This window comes from Tachyglossus aculeatus, chromosome 22 (genome assembly GCF_015852505.1).
Source record: "Tachyglossus aculeatus isolate mTacAcu1 chromosome 22, mTacAcu1.pri, whole genome shotgun sequence".
Classification (NCBI taxonomy): domain Eukaryota; kingdom Metazoa; phylum Chordata; class Mammalia; order Monotremata; family Tachyglossidae; genus Tachyglossus; species Tachyglossus aculeatus.
The window spans coordinates 42,339,716-42,357,227 of record NC_052087.1 but is presented as its reverse complement, the minus strand read 5'-3'; the positions used below and the strand labels follow the sequence as shown (position 1 = coordinate 42,357,227).

The following is a 17,512-nucleotide window of genomic DNA, read 5'->3' as shown; positions in this document are numbered from 1 at the left end:
TAGGGAAAATTTCCTTCCAGACAGCATTGGGAGCTAATGAATAAAGCTACGTTCAGTGCCAAGTTGCCCGATTTGGCTACAGCTGGAAGGGCCGGGTTGGAGGGAAACGGGGAGGGCCACAATGAAGCAATCAGCTGACTGATCCGGCCCATTTCTACAGCTCTCGGAGAACCTGCAGATTGCAGGGGGATTTAATAACTCACCCAAGCGCTCAGTACAGTTCTCTGCACACAGTAAGCATTCAATAAATACGACTGACTGACTGGTTGGCTTGTGTTTAGAGAGCTTTCATTTTCTTTAAACGTCTTCCTAACAGTTATCTCACATTCTCACTACATATGCGGAGAGGGAGGAGGGGCAGGAAGTATCCCCATTTTACACCTCATTGTGGGCAGGGAACCTATTATTATTTTTATTATGTGCCGTCAAGACGTTTCCGATCATAGCGACTTCATGGATATACTTTCTCCAGAACATCCTACCCTCTGCCATAGCAGCATGGCTCAGTGGAAAGAGCACAGGCTTTGGAGTCAGAGGTCATGGGTTCAAATCCCGGCTCCGCCAATTGTCAGCTGTGTGACTTTGGGCAAGTCATTTAACTTCTCTGGGCCTCAGTTTCCTCATCTGTAAAATGGGGATTAAGACCGTGAGCCCCCTGTGGGATAACCTGATCACCTTGTAACCTCCCCAGCACTTAGAACAGTGCTTTGCACATAGTAAGCGCTTAATAAATGCCGTAGTCATCATCATCATCATCATAGAGAAGCAGCGTGGCGCAGTTGTCAGCTGTGTGACTTTGGGCAAGTCACTTGACTTCTCTGTGCCTCAGTTCCCTCATCTGTAAAATGCAGATTAAGACTGTGAGCCCCACGTGGGACAACCTGATCACCTTGTATCCTCCCCAGAGCTTAGAACATTGCTTTGCACATAGTAAGCACTTAACAAATGCCATCATTATTATTATTATTACAATCCACAACCTTTCTAATGGTTCTTCCCCTTATCATTGTTATGGTCTCTAGCCATTTGGCTGCCCCTTCCACATGTTCCCTGGACTTTTCCTAACGTTAGTGTCTTCTCCAGAGAATTAGTCCTCCTGATTATGTGTCCCAAGTATGCTTATCTAAGTCGAGTCATTTGGCCTTCCGAAGACCATTTTAGTTTAATTTGCTCCAAAATCCATTTGTTGGTCTTTCAGGCAGTCCACGGTATTCGCCAAAGCCTTCTCCAACACCACATTTCAAAAGAATCTATGATGATGATGGCATTTGTTAAGTGCTTACTATGTGCAAAGCACTGTTCTAAGCGCTGAGGAGGGATACAGTGTGATCACGTTGTCCCACGTGGGGCTCACAGTCTTAATCCCCATTTTACAGATGAGGTAACTGAGGCTCAGAGAAGTTAAGTGACTTGCCCAAGGTCACACAGCAGACATGTGGTGGAGCTGGGATTCGAACCCATGACCTCTGACTCCAAAGCCCGTGCTCTTTCCACTGAGCCACGCTATGTTCTTTCTATCCTGTTTTTTCACTGTCCAGCTCTCGGATCCACACATTGTCACTGGAAACACCTTAGAGTTGACGGGGAACCTACCAACTCTGTTATATTGTAATCTCGCAAGTGCTTAGTCCAGCGCTCTGCACACAGTAAGCACTCAATAAATGCAATTTCTTGATCGGTTGAATGATTTGAAATTGAGGCATGGAGCGGTCAACTGACTTGCCTAAAGTCACACAGCAGACACATGGCAGAGCCAGGATTAAAACCCACATCCTTCTGACATCCGAGGCCGGTGCTCTCTTCGCTACATCCCTAAGACCTAGCTTCTCCTCTAGACTGTAAGCACATTGTGGGCAGGGAATGTGTCTGTTTATTGTTGTATTGTACTCTCCCACGTGCTTAGTCCAGTGCTCTGCACACAGTAAGAGCTCAATAAACACAATTGGCTGACTGACTTGACTGGGACCTAATAATAATAATAATGACAGCATTTATTAAGCACTTACTATGTGCAAAGCACTGTTCTAAGCGCTGGGGAGGTTACAAGGTGATCAGGTTGTCCCAAAGGGGGCTCACAGTCAATCCCCATTTTACAGATGAGGTAACTGAGGCGCAGAGAAGTGAAGTGACTTGCCCAAAGTCACACAGCTGACAGTTGGCGGAGCTGGGATTTGAACCCACGACCTCTGACTCCAAAGCCCGGGCTCTTTCCAGTGAGCCACGCTGCTTCAGAACTCCTGACTCTCAATCCCATTTTGCCACTTCACCAGGCTTCCTTCGGAGTTCAGCTCGCTCCCCTGGGCATCTGTCTGGGCATCCCGGCTCTGCCAAATGTCAGCTGTGTGACTTTGGGCAAGTCACTTCACTTCTCTGGGCCTCAGTTCCCTCATCTGTAAAATGGGGATGAAGACTGTGAGCCCCCCAAGTGGGACAACCTGATCACCTTGTAACCTCCCCAGCACTTAGAACAGTGCTTTGCACATAGTAAGCGCTTAATAAATGCCATTAGTATTATTATTATTATCTGTCAGGCTGGGAAGCTGCCAACTCCTATCTCCAACTCTACTCACAGACAGAGGCAGCACTTGCCCAAATAGAAGGCATTGATTACCCGTTTCGGATAGAAGGCTATTAAGAAATTAGGGAACATCCTTCCAATCACAGACATCTGCCTGGAGTCCATAAGCTCTTCTGTTGTATCGTACTCGCCCAAGCACCTCAGTACGGTTCTCTGCACACAGTAAGCACTCAATAAATACCACTGGTTGATGGATTAAAATGTTTGCGATGCTGGAAGAAATGGGGTGCTGGGCATGTGTGACTTGATCAAGGGGAGAGGGTGACACCGTGAGCTCTTACAGCGCGGGGTTCTTGTGGAACGCAAGCCACTAAGTGAGAGAGAACTGACTGGAAGAGGGATAGCGGCATGGCCCACTGGGTTAATCAATCAATCAATCAATCAATCGTATTTATTGAGCGCTTACTGTGTGCAGAGCACTGTACTAAGCGCTTGCTTAGTTAAGGGTTAAGCGCAGGCATTGGAGTCAGAGGACCTGGGTTCTAATCCCGCACCGCCACTCGTTCGTTGTGTGACCCTTCACTTCTCTGTGCCCCAGTTCCCACATCTGTAAAATGAGGATTAAGGCTGTGAGCTCTCTGTGGGACAAGGACTGCGTCCTGATTAGCCCATGTTACCCCAGCGCTCAGTGAGTAATTGCTTAATAAATACCATAAAATTAAAAAAAAATTAAAAACCAGGACAAGAATCAGGATGACAAATTGTTCCCAGTTCCGTACACTAAAGGGCAGGAGGCACTTTTTTCATTCATTCATTCATTCATTCATTCAATCGTATTTCTTGAGCACTTACTGTGTGCAGAGCACTGTACTAAGCGCTTGGGAAGTACAATTTGGCAACATGTAGAGACAGTCCCTACCCAACAGTGGGCTCACAGTCTAGAAGGGGGAGACAGAGAACAAAACAAAACATATTCACAAAATAAAATAAATAGAATAAATATGTACAAATAAAATAGAGTAAAATAAATAACTAAATAGAGTATCGGATTGTGGGTCCTTGGTTATTTCTGAGCAGAATAATAATAATAATTGTGGTATTTGAAAAGTGCTTCTATGTTCCAGGCACTGTACTAAGTCCCTATCCTACATGAGGCTCACAGTCTTAATCCCCATTTTACAGATAAGGTAACTGAGGCCCAGGGAAGTGAAGTGACTTGCCCAAGGTCATTCAGCAGACAAGTGGTGGAACCGGGACGAGAACCCATGACTTTCTGAGTCTCAGGCCTGTGTTCTATCCACCGCATCCCTAAGGCCTTGGACATGTGCTCCTTCCATCCCCACGTGAGGAACTCCCCGCTGTTATGAATAATAATAATTATTATAATGGTATTTTTAAGTGCTTACTGTGTGCCAAGCACTGTGCTAAGCATCGAGATAGATACAGGAGAATAAGGTTGGACACAGACCCTGTCCCACAAGGGACTCACAGCCTAAGTGGGAGGGAGACAGGTGAGGGAACTGAGGCACAGAGAAGTGAAATGACTAGCCCGAGGTCACCCAGAAGGCAAATGGCAGAGCCAGGGCTCGAATTCAGGTCCTTTGCATCCCAGGCCCTTTGCACTAGGCCTCGCTGTTTCTTACGCCACCAAACTGTGCGGAGGCCCCCATCAAGGAGGGGTTTGATCCGCCCTGTGACTTTCTAGGATGCCCAGTGCCCCCTATCCAGGCTTTGAGCAGCTCCACGGAGGTGGTGGGAAAGGGCAGAGAAGGAGAAAGATCTTGTCCTGACCCAGGCTGGACAGCTGCTTGGTCCAGAAGGAAGGTTCCCAGGTGAACCTGATCTTCCAGGGAGAGCCGGCATCCGTGTTGCAGCTGGTCTCCAGCAGACGCTGCATCTGAAACACAATCTGACAACAAGCCCCACACTTGGAACAGTGCTCTGCACCTAGTAAGTGCTCGATAGATACTACGGCTCGATTGATTAGGATGCGAATGCCCCCTCGACAATGACATAAGATGCAGAGCAGGTCCCGCGCCCCTAACCCTGCTCCTCTGATCCCAGTTCCTACTGCTGGGCACGGGGAGACTGGGTGAGAGAGTGGGGATGGCTCAGAGTAAACCATCACCGCTACCAGAAAAACCCTTGCAGCCCATGTCCTGCTGGATAACGCCCTCTCTTTGTTCTCCAAATCATTCCATATACAAAGACGGTGCAGAATATCAGTGGCTGAACCACGGGTGAGGCAGAAGAGGCTAACACGCTGAGTAGCAGAAGGACTGTTGGGTTCTCTAGCCCACTTGCCCTCATGGATGAAGCCTCGCTCTCTATAGCATCGTCTTCAAAAATGAGGGACAGCTAGATGTCCACCTATTTCCTTTTCCTGCCATTAACAAGGGCCCCAGCTGCTCACAGTACTTAACCTCCTTGCCCAGAGAAGAAACCTGGGCATCACCAGGCAAAGTTCCTCACCCGCCTACTTACCATCCCCTCTCCTCAGTGCCTTTCAAAGGTTCCCACCTCTAACTCCCAATCCTGAAAGCCTGGGAATTAGGGTGGAAGGCCTGATCATACTAAGAATAACAATAATAATAACTGTGGTATTTGTCAAGTGCTTACTACGGGCCAGCACTGTACTAGCTATGAGCAAATCGGGCTGGACACAACCCTTGTCTCACATGGGGTTCACGGTCTTAATCCTCATTTTACAGATGAGGCTCAGAGAAGTGAAGTGACTTGCCCACGGTCCCACAGCAGACAAATGGCAGAGCTGGGATTAGAACCCAGGTCCCTTTGACTCCAGGCCCAGGCTCTATTCACTAGGTCTCCCTGCTACATGTTTTATTTTGTCATCTGTCTCCCCCTTCTAGACTGCGAGCCCGTTGTTGGGTAGGGACCGTCTCTATATGTTGCCGACTTGGACTTCCCAAGCGCTTAGTCCAGTGCTCTGCCCACAGTAAGCGCTCAATAAATACGACTGAATGAATGAATGAATGCTTCTCCTCATCCAAAAGAAATCCCTTTTACCGGGAAAACCTAGCTGAAACTCTCTCCCGCTAAGATCCCGGGAACCTGTGGTAAATCGTCTCCACCAGGCCAAGAACAAGAGCCGGTCAAGTGTTCCCGGCTCACGGGAGCTGGGAAATTGGTAGGAGCGGGCCGCGGCGGCCCAGCCTGGAAACCCATTTCTAGGAGCCGCATTTCAGGACAGCCCCGAGGGCACGGGAAGTGGAGAGGATACGCACTTTGGGATCCTGCTCCAAAAGGCCCCACTAAATCTGAAGTTAGAGGCGCGACGCCAGGCAAGAAAATGGCATCCTCCCTTACCAGCTCCTTGCTGAAGAGGAAGGGGTTGCTGTTCTTGCTGCATACGGCCCAGCTGATGAAGTTCTGCACGTGCTCGAACTGCCGGTTTAGGACCATGATGCTTTGAAGCTGCTGCTCCAGCTTGTGTTTCCTTTCGTTGGTGATGCCCTGGAGTTCGGAGAGAAGGAGGTGGATAAACCGAGCCCTGTTCCTGACGGACAGCCAGGCGTCCGAGTGAGCTGGATGGCTTGACGTGAAACCGATGGGAGAGTCGAAAGCTCTCCATACAGCACTCCTCCAGACTGTAGCTCGTTGTGGGGAGGGAGTGTGATTGTTACATCGTTGCATTGTACTCTCCCGAGTGCTCTGCACACAGTAAATGCTCAAAAACTACGAACGGTTCTAGGGAAGGGCGAGGGTGTCTGTCTTCCCCTCCCTGAGGGCAGGGATTGTGTCTCCTTACTTTCCTGTATTCTGCCAAGTGCTAAGTAATAATAATAATAATAATGATGGCATTTGTTAAGCACTTACTATGTGCAAAGCACTGTTCTAAGCACTGGGGGATACAAGGTGATCAGGTTGCCCCATCTGGGGCTCACAGTCTTAATCCCCACTTTACAGATGAGGTAACTGAGGCCCAGAGAAGTTAAGCGATTTGCCCAAAGTCACACAGCTGACAAGTGGCGGAGACGGGATTAGAACCCATGACCTCTGAGTCCCAAGCCCGTGCTCTTTCCACGGAGCCACGCTACTTCTCAACCATGCTGCTTAGTACACGTGCTCTCCTAATTATTATTTACGGTAAGCTTTCAATAAGCATCAATGATTGATTGATGGTAAGCCCATTGTGGGCAGGGAAAGTATCTACCAAACTCCCTTGCATTGTAGTCTCCCAAGCTGTTAGCATAGTGCTCTGTAATAATGATAATAATACTTGCGGTATTTGTTAAGTGCTAAGCAAATCGGGTTTGACACAATCCCTGTCCCCCAGGGGGTTCACAGTCTTAATCTCTATATTACAGAAGAGGTAAATGAGGCACAGAGAAGTGATGTGACTTACCCAAGGCCACAGAGCAGACAAGCAAAGGACCCAGGATTAGAACTTGGGTCCTTCTCACTCCCAGGACTGTGCTCTGTCTTCTATGGGAGAAGCAGCGAGGCTCAGTGGAAACAGCCCGGGCTTTGGAGTCAGAGTTCATGGGTTCAAATCCCGGCTCCGCCAATTGTCAGCTGTGTGATTTTGGGCAAGTCACTTCAGTTCTCTGTGCCTCAGCTTCCACAACTGTAAAATGGGGATTAAATGCCTGTTCTCCCTCCTATTTAGATTGTAACATGTGGGACAGGGACTGCGTCCGGCTTAATTAACTTGTACCAACCCCTGTGCTTTGAACAGGATCTGACATATGGTAACAAATACCATAAAAACAAGTTGAGTGAACTGAGGCGCAGAGAAGCAAAGTGACTTGCCCAAGGTCACACAGCAGAGAGATGGCAGGGTCATCTTGTACTTGTACAAGAGCCAACTAGTACTTCCCAAGCGCTTAGTACAGTGCTCAGCACACAGTAAGCGCTCGATAAATACGACTGAACAAAAGAGTCAGGATCAGAACCCAGGCCCTTCCGACTCCCAGGCCCAAGCTCTATCCATTAGGCCACGCTGATTCTCAATTCTTTTGAATCGAACCCTTTGCCTTTCCGATCGATCAATGGTATTTGCTGAGCGCTTACTGTGTTCAGAGAGCACATCCCCTCGCCCCCTCCTACCTCACCTCCCTTGTCTCCTTCTACAGCCCAGCCCACACCCTCCGCTCCTCTGCCGCTAATCTCCTCACCGTACCTCGTTCTCGCCCGTCCCGCCATCGACCCCCGGCCCACGTCCTCCCCCGGGCCTGGAATGCCCTCTCTCTGCCCGTCTGCCAAGCTTGCTCTCTTCCTCCCTTCAAGGCCCTACTGAGAGCTCACCTCCTCCAGGAGGCCTTCCCAGACTGAGCCCCTTCCTTCCTCTCCCCCTCATCCCCCTCTCTATCCCCCCATCTTACCTCCTTCCCCTCCCCACAGCACCTGTATATACGTATATATGTCTGTACATATTTATTACTCTATTTATCTTGTACATATCTATTCTATTTATTTTATTTTGTTGGTATGTTTGGTTTTGTTCTCTGTCTCCCCCTTCTAGACTGTGAGCCCGCTGTTGGGTAGGGACTGTCTCTCTGTGTTGCCGACTTGGACTTCCCAAGTGCTTAGTACAGTGCTCTGCACACAGTCAGCGCTCAATAAATGATTGATTGATTGAGTGAGCCCACTGTTGGGTAGGGACTGTCTCTATATGTTGTCGACTTGTACTTCCCAAGCGCTTAGTACAGTGCTCTGCACACAGCAAGCGCCCAATGAATACGACTGATTGATTGATTGAGTGCTGGGGAAAGTGCCACACAGCGGATTTGGTACACACGATCCCCGCCCACAAGGAGCTTACAGTCTACAGCCCACGGTGGCCTTCCTCAGTGCTCTGCACACAGTAAGTGCTCAATAAATACAATTGATTGATTGAGTCCATGTTTTAAGCTGACAGTGATTTGGGCCTCTGCTTGGGCCCCCCTTTTTCCTCAGCTCGCCCCAGGAACACGTCCCCTCCCACTGCCCTCCAACCAGCCCTTACCTCCAGCTGCTCCAGGAGACCATTGGCTTGTTTATTGAGCTCATTCATCAGCACCATCTTGGCCATTTTGATCTGGTTTTCCACTTTCCGGTGCAGGTGTTTCACTTCAAACAGCCTGTGGGAAAACGGAGCAGGACCCGTTGAGGGTGGGCTTCCCATCCGTGAGGAGAGACTAGCCGGAGTCGGCAGGCCGCCCGGCCCCCCAGCTCCTGGTTGCCGGCTCGCTCGGCCTGCTGAGCCCCTCTAGACTGGAAGCTCGTTGTGGGCAGGGAATAATAATAATGATAATAATAATGTTGGTATTTGTTAAGCGCTTACTATGTGCAAAGCACTTTTCTAAGAGCTGGGGTAGGTACAAGGTAATCAGGTTGTCCCACGAGGGGCTCACAGTCTTCATCCCCATTTTACAGATGAGGGAACTGAGGCCCAGAGAAGTGAAGTGACTTGCCCAACATCACACAGCTGACAAGTGGCGGAGCCGGGATTTGAACCCACGACCTCTGACTCCAAAGCCTGTGCTCTTTCCACTGAGCCACGCTGCTCTGCTTATTATTACATGGTATTCTCCCAAACGCTCAGTACAGTTTTCTAAAGCACACGGTAAACACTCAATAAATACGATCAATAGAAGCAGTGTGGCTCAATGGAAAGAGCCTGGGCTTGGGAGTCAGAGGTCATGGGTTCAAATCCCGGCTCTGCCACTTGTCAGCTGGGTGACTTTGGGCAAGTCACTTCACTTCTCTGGGCCTCAGTGACCTCATCTGGAAAATGGGGATGAAGACTGTGAACCCCCCCCATGGGACAACCTGATCACCTTGTAACCTTCCCAGCGCTTAGAACAGTGCTTCGCACGTAGTAAGCGTGTAATAAATGCCATTTAAAAAAATGAAATAAAATAAAATAAAATAAACTGACTGACCGACCGACTGGAGGTTCATTATGGGCAGGGAACATGTCTACTTCTAGACTGTGAGCCTGCTGTTGGGTAGGAACCATCTCTATATGTTGCCAACTTGTACTTCCCAAGCGCTTAGTCCAGTGCTCTGCACACAGTAAGCGCTCAATAAATACGATTGAATGAATGAATGAATGCTAATTTCTCTTGTATTGTCCTCTCCCAAGCACTTAGAACATAGTCAGCTCTGAATTAATACCATTGATTGATTGATTGATGACATTCAATGAACAGGGAGTAGAGCCACCTCCTTGCTTGTCAGTCAGTCGTACTTATTGAGTGCTTAGTGTGTGCAGAGCACTGTACTAAGTGCTTGGGAGAGTACTTAGAGAAGCAGTGTGGCTCAGTGGAAAGAGCCTGGGCTTTGGAGTCAGAGGTCATGGCTTCTAATTCTGGTTCCACCGCTTGTCCGCTGTGTGACTTCAGGCAAGTCACTTAACTTCTCTGGGCCTCAGTGACCTCATCTGGAAAATGGGGATGAAGACTGTGAGCCCCCCATGGGACAACCTCATCACCTTGTAACCTCCCCAGCGCTTAGAACAGTGCTTTGCACATAGTAAGCGCTTAATAAATGCTATCATTATCATTATTATTATTATTAGGTCATGGGTTCTAATTCTGGCTCCACCACTTATCTGCTGTGTGACTTCGGGCAAGTCACTTAACTTCTCTGGGCCTCAGTTCCCTCATCTGGAAAATGGTGATTAAGACGTGAGCCTCATGTGGGACAACCTGATTACCTTGTATCCCCCCCAGTGCCTAGAACAGTGCTTGGCACATAGTAACCACTTAATAAAAGCCATCATTATTATTATTATTACAATGTGATAGTATAACAGGTACATTCCTTGCCCACAACAAGCTTACAGTCTTAGGGGGAGACAGACATTAATGCTTGTTTGCAGGCCAAGGCCGCCCACTCCCTAAGGGTCATGGGAAAGGTCCGGGGGATGGCGCAGCTCTAGATGCTTTAAGAGAAGCTGGACGGCAATCAATCAATCATATTTATCATCATCATCATCATCAATCGTATTTATTGAGCACTTACTATGTGCAGAGCACTGTACTAAGCGCTTGGGAAGTACAAATTGGCAACATACAGGGACAGTCCCTACCCAACAGTGGGCTCACAGTCTAAAAGGGGGAGACAGAGAACAAAACCAAACACACTAACAAAATAAAATAAATAGAATAGATATGTACAAGTAAAATAAATAAATAAATAAATAAATAGAGTAATGAATATGTACAAACATTTATCGAGCGCTTACTGTGTGCCGAGCACTGTACCAAGCGCTTGGGAGGGTCCAGTACATCAGAGTTGGTAGATGTGTTCCCTGCCTATGATGAGCTTACAGTCTAGAGCGGGAGAAGGACATGAATAGAAATAAAGTAATTATGGATATGCTCATAAGTGCTGTGGGGCTGAGGGAGGGGTGAATAAAGGAAGCAGGTCAGAGTGATGCAGAAGGAAATGGGAGAAGGGGAAATGAGGGCTTAGGGAAAGCCTCTTAGAGAAGATATACCTTTTCATTCATTCATTCAATCGTACTTATTGAGCGCTTACTGTGTGCAGAGCACTGTACTAAGAGCTTGGGAAGTACAAGTCGGCAACATATAGAGATGGTCCCTACCCAACAACGGGCTCACAGTCTAGAAGGGGGAGACAGACAATAAAACAAAACACGTGGACGGGTGTCAAGTCAGCAGAATAAATAGAAATGAAGCTAGATGCACATCATTAACAAAATAAATAGAAGAGTAAATATGTACAAGTAAAATAAAGCTTTGGAGGTGGGTCGAGTCATTGAGCAATTATGCACCTATGGCTAATAATAATAATCATAATAAAATTGTGGTACTTGTTAAGCACTTACTATGTGCCCAGTATTGTCCTAAGCCCCGAGGTAGATCTCCGTTAAGCGGACCAGACACGGTCCCTGTCCCACAAGGGACCCTGCTCCACCACGTGTCTGCTGTGTGACCTTGGGCAAGTCACTTCACTTCTCTGAGCCTCAGTTCCCTCATCTGGAAAATGGGGATTAAGACTGTGAGCCCCATGTGGGGCAACCTGATCACCATGTACCATCACCCAGCGCTTAGAACAGTGCTTTGCACATAGTGAGCGCCTAACAAGTGCCAACATTATTATTATTATTATTATGGGACTCTCAGTTTAAGTAGGATGGAGAACAGGCATGAGATTCTCCCCCGCTTCAAAGCCTTTTGGAAGGCCCATCTCCTCCAAGAGGCCTTCCCAGACTAAGCCCCACCTTTCCTCGTCTCCGACTCCCTTCTGCGTCGCCATGACTCGCTCCGTTTGCTCTTCCCCCCCCGCCCCACCGCACTTATGTACAGATCTGTCATTTTATTAATTTATATTGATGTCTGTCTCCCCTCCCTGTGGGCAGGGAGTGTGACTGCTTACTGTAGTATCGTACTCGCCCAAGTGCTTAGTACAGTGCTCTGCGCACAGTAAGTCTCTTTAAATATAACTGAATGAATGAATGACTGAATGAACACCCATTTTATGAATAAGAAAACTGAGCCACAAAAAGGAAAATTGAATTGCCCGATGTCATTCATTCAATCGTATTTATTGAGCGCTTATTGTGTGCAGAGCACTGTACTAAGCGCTTACCCAGCAGGGCTGAGAAACAGCATGACCAACTGAAAAGAATCCTCCCCTGGGAGTCATTCATTCATTCAGTTGTATTTATTGAGTGCTTACTGTGTGCAGAGCACTGTACTAAGCGCTTGGGAAGTACAAGTTGGCAGGTCCTAGTCCCAGCTCCGCCATATGTCTGCTGTGTGACCTTGGGCGAGTCTCTTCACTTCTCTGGGCTCAATTTCCTCATCTGTAAATGGGGATTAAAACTGTGAGCCCCACGTGGGAAATGGATTGTGTCCAACCTGATTAGCTTATATCTACCCCACGTGGGACAACCTTGATCACCTTGTATCTCCCCAGTGCTTAGAAAAGTGCTTGGCACATAGTAAGCGCTTAACAAATACCACCATTATTATTAATATTAACGACCCTGTGCTTAATACAGTGCCTGGCACACAGTAAGCGCTTAACAAATACCATTAAACAACGTACAGAGCATGTGGGACTTCTAGACTGAATTATTGGATTTCACTGGATGTTCCTGCATTGGCCTTCCATATTCATTCAGTCGTATTTATTGAGCGCTTACTGTGTGCAGAGCACTGGACTAGTCCTCACTCATCCCTGCATAATCAGGATTCACCTCCCCAGAAATCCTGCTCAGCACCCGTCTGTCCTGCTGGATTTTCACCTTATAGTCAATTTCAGCTGCCTCTTTTTTATTCTTCTGAAAAACTACAAGGCACTCTCCCCAGTGCTTAGTACAGTGCTCTGCCCACAGTAAGAGCTCAATAAATAGGGTTGATTGATTGACTGGTAGGTCTGGAGGCCCGGAGGCCCTGGAAGAGGACCTGGAATGGTGATCAGAGAATTCCCGGTACCGTGAACGTAACTGAAATGCAGACTACAGAAACATAGAGGGATGGGCCCTGAAGGATATGAGGAGGGGAGAGACAAGGGAGAAAGAATGGAGTGAGAAATGAAGACAAGGAGAGCAGTGAGGGAACGAGAGGTGGTGGGAGAGAAGGAAATAGAAAAAGTGGAAGAGGTGATAAGGGAAGAGGTGGAGGAGAATGGAAGCAGGGCGGAATGAAATGGGTAGGAGGCAAAGAAGAAGAAACAGGGTGAAAAGTGATTTCAATTTTATATGGTGGAAGAGGCCATTTTTCAAGCCCATACCACTACTCATTGCACCATCTATGTGGTTTAATTTTATTTGAGGTATCATAGTTTGAATGTCCCTAAGGGCATTTGTGGCTATGGTGCACTGAGGAAATTGGGGTGTGTGTGGGGGTCGGGGGGAGAATGTGTGTAAGTAAGGATAATTGTCCTTCCCAAGCGCTTAGTGCAGTGCTCTGCACACAGTAAGCGCTCAATAAATACGATTGAATGAATGAAGAAGGAAGCGCTACCTGTCCTCGATCTGCTTGGCGGATGCCTGCAGTCCGGTTTTCTTCTCCTCCACTTGAGCCGTCACATTTTCCAGAAGGAGCCTCTGGTTCTGCAAAGCCTCCTCTAGATGCCTAAACCTGGGCGGGGAAGGAACAGGTCAGAAACACCCACCCTCAGGATCACACGGCGGGAAATCCGGCCCTCGGCATCGCAGCCCGAGAAAGGCCGAAGCGGGGGGAAAAGTCGACCGTTGAATTGGGGACGGGCTGTCCCTCCGCTTTATTTTCACACGCAATCCGCTCTCGCCGATCGTCTCGGTGGGGGGTTATCCTACGCTCCTTAGCCTACGACCGTTCCCCGCCCGCTGGATATAGGCACAAACAGATATTGTCGGACGTGGCGAGTTCAAATCAGATGGGGAGTCCAACGCCAAGGCTGGGGCCCAACACTCGCTCTCTCCGTACCTCCTCAGGACACCTTAGGATGTCTGCATGTGTGGCTACAAGCCCCGGCATACCTCGCACCACCCACCCTCGCCAAGCTGAGAACCCCAGGGCCGCAGGCCGCCCGTACCTGTGCTCTTTGTGTTCGAGAAGGAGGCAGCTTCGGCAGGTGAGGGCATCGCAGGTCTCACAGAACAGTTTGAGGGCCTCCTGGCTGTGCAGGGGACAGCACAGGGAGAAGTCACCGGGCCCCCCGTCAGCTCCTGCGAGGGACGAGAGGAAAGCACCCGTTGCCTCAGCGCTGGGGCCTCTAGCTCTGCGCCGCACATCAGTCGAGGCTTGGCACATGCACCAGGGAAAGTTGGGCAGGTGGGTGGGAAACAGCAATCAATCAATCAATCAATCAATCGTATTTATTGAGCGCTTACTGTGTGTAGAGCACTGGACTATGCGCTTGGGAAGTACAAGTTGGCATCATATAGAGACAGTCCCTACCCAACAGTGGGCTCACAGGCTAAAAGCAACTCTGCCGGGAACATGCTTGGGATTGGAATTGCCAAGGGAGCTTGGGCAGCTTACTTCACTTCTCCAGGCCTCAGTTCCCTCATCTGTATATATGTTTGTACATATTTATTACTCTATTTATTTATTTATTTCATTTGTACGTATTTATTCTATTTATTTTATTTTGGTTAATATGTTTTGTTTTGTTCTCTGTCTCCCCCTTCTAGACTGTGAGCCCACTGTTGGGTAGGGACCGTCTCTATATGTTGCCAACTTGGACTTCCCAAGCTCTTAGTACAGTGCTCTGCACACATTAAGCGCTTAATAAATACGATTGAATGAGGCCTTCCCAGACTGAGCCCCTTCCTTCCTCTCCCCCTTGTCCCCCTCTCCATCCCCCCATCTTACCTCCTTCCCTTCCTCACAGCACCTGGATATATGTATATATGTTTGTACATATTTATTACTGTATTTATTTATTTATTTTACTTGTACATATCTATTCCATTTATTTTATTTTGTTAGTATGTTTAGTTTTGTTGTCTGTCTCCCCCTTTTAGACTGTGAGCCCACTGTTGGGTAGGGACTGTCTCTATATGTTGCCAACTTGTACTTCCCAAGCGCTTAGTACAGTGCTCTGCACACAGTAAGCGCTCAATAAATACGATTGATTGATTGATTGATTGATTGATGGATTGATTGATTGATTGATTGATTGAAAGAATGAATGAGCCCTGGATTTTCAGAAAACTTGCCGACGACTGAGGCTTCCTAGCTGATTTCTCAGGGAACGTTTCTGCCGACTCCGTTCTACTGTATTCTCCCAAGTCCTCAGGACAGCGCTCTGCACGTAGTAAGCGCTCAACAAATACCCCTGATTCATTCATTCGATCGTATTTATTGGGCGCTTACTGTGGGCAGAGCACTGAACTCGGCGCTTATGATGATGAGACAGCCCTTCATATGAATCCTGAGTGGCTTGACTGGACGGGTCTGTTAGAGTAGGGGTGGGGAGGAGAGAGAAAGAGAGGGAGTTGTGTGTGTGTGTGTGTGTGTGTCTGTGTGTGTGTGTGTCTGTGTGTGTCTGTGTGTGTCTGTGTGTGTGTCTACAAGCTCCAGAATGCACTGCTTACCTCACCCGACTGAGAGAACCCCAAAACCCTCCAGAGGACATAATCACGCCTACCTACTCTATTGTATTGTTCCTTCCCAAGCGTTTAGTACAGTGCTCTAGACAGAGGAAGCGCTGAATAAATACCACTGATCGATGAGCAGACTGACCAACAAATTTAACGTGAATTACTAGGAATGATCATCCTTTGAGGGTATCGGCGCGAGCCAGCCGAACCATCCCAGCCGACTTGAGTCGTGCGGGCTGATTCGGAGCCATGCAGAGCTCTAGGGGAGAGTTTTTCCAACCAGCCATCTGGGTTCTGGGGACAGCAGGAGGGAACTCTCTATATAGTCAATCAATCAATCAATCGTATTTATTGAGCGCTTATTGTGTGCAGAGCACTGTACTTAGCGCTTGGGAAGTCCAAGTTGGCAACATATAGAGACGGTCCCTACCCAACAGTGGGCTCACAGTCTAAAAGGACTGTGATCAAACAATCAGTGGTATGTATTGGGCGCTTACTGTGTGCACTGTACTAAGCGTTTAGGAAAATACAATACAGTAGAGTTGGAAGACATGTTCCCTGCCCACGAGGAGACTACGGTCATAATGGGTAATAATATAATAATTGCGGTGTTTAGTAAGTACTTACTGCGTGCCAGGCACTATACTAAGTGCTGAGGTGGATATCTTCTAGACTGCAAGCCTGCTATTGGGTAGGGACCGTCTCTATATGTTACCAACTTGTACTTCCCAAGCGCTTAGTACAGTGCACTGCACATAGCAAGCGCTCAATAAATACGATTGAATGAATGAATAAGGAAATGATGATGATGATGATAATGATGATGGTATTTGTTAAGTGCTTACTATGTGCCAAGCACTGTTCTAAGCACGGGGGGGGTACAGGGTAATCGGGTTGTCCCACGTGGGGCTCACAGTCTTCATCCCCATTTTACAGACGAGGGAACTGAGGCACAGAGAAGTTACTTGCCCAAAGTCAAATCGGGTTGGTCACAGTCCCTGTCCCACACAGGGCTCACAGTCCTAATCCCCATTTTCCAGATGAGGTAACCGAGGCACAGGGAAGTGCACTGTCTTGCCCAAGGTCACACGGCAGATGAGTGGTGGAGCTGGGATTAGCTCCAGGCCCGTGTTCTAGCCACTACTTCATGCTGTTTCTCAATGGTTCAAGGCAGTCAGTCAAAAGGTCAGTCAATTGTATTTACTGAAGCAGAGAAACAGCTTGGATCAGTGGAAAGAGCCCGGGCTTTGGAGTCAGAGGTCATGGGTTCAAATCCCAGCTCCGCCAATTGTCAGCTGGGTGACTCCGGGCAAGTCACTTCACTTCTCTGGGCCTCAGTTCCCTCCTCTGTCAAGTGGGGATTAAGACTGAGCGTCCCGTGGGACAACCTGATCACCTTAATAATAATAATGATGATGGCATTTATTAAGCGCTTACTATGTGCCAAGCACTGTTCTAAGCACTGGGGAGATTACAAGGTGACCAGGTTGTCCCACGGGGGGCTTACAGTCTTAATCTCCATTTTACAGATGAGGTAACTGAGGCACAGAGAAGTGAAGTGACTTGCCCAAAGTCACCCAAGTGACAACTGGCAGAGCGGGGATTTGAACCCATGATCTCCGACTCCAAAGCCCATGCTCTTTCCACTGAGCCATGCTGCTTCTCTGCATGTAACCTTGTAACCTCCCCAGTGCTTAGAACAGTGCTTTGCACATAGTAAGCACTTAATAAATGCCATTATTATTATTCTGTTCCAGATCACAGGTGGTTGGGCTCTCTAGGCTGTCAGCCTCACTTCGCTTCTCAGAGAAGCAGCATGGCCCAGTGGGTAGAGCACGGGCCCGGGAGCCGGAAGGTCACGGGTTCTAATCCCAGTTCCTCCACTCGTCTGCTGCGTGACTCGGGCAAATCACTTCACTTCTCTGGACCTCAGTTATCTCAGTTGTAAAACGGGGATGGAGGCCGTGAGCCCAGGTGGAAAA

General features: G+C 48.2%; 1 protein-coding gene across 1 annotated transcript in view; it reads right to left on the bottom strand.

Moving 5' to 3' along the window:
- The window catches only part of TRIM66 (tripartite motif containing 66), a 139,145-nt gene that overhangs the window by 43,995 nt on the left and 77,638 nt on the right, over nucleotides 1-17,512 (bottom strand). The window contains exons 4-8 of the mRNA XM_038764337.1: nucleotides 14,018-14,150; nucleotides 13,465-13,581; nucleotides 8,487-8,601; nucleotides 5,846-5,992; nucleotides 4,310-4,427 (exon numbers count right to left, since the gene is read on the bottom strand). Coding sequence (XP_038620265.1) covers nucleotides 4,310-4,427; nucleotides 5,846-5,992; nucleotides 8,487-8,601; nucleotides 13,465-13,581; nucleotides 14,018-14,150 — 630 coding nt within the window. The remainder of the gene's footprint in view (nucleotides 1-4,309; nucleotides 4,428-5,845; nucleotides 5,993-8,486; nucleotides 8,602-13,464; nucleotides 13,582-14,017; nucleotides 14,151-17,512) is intronic.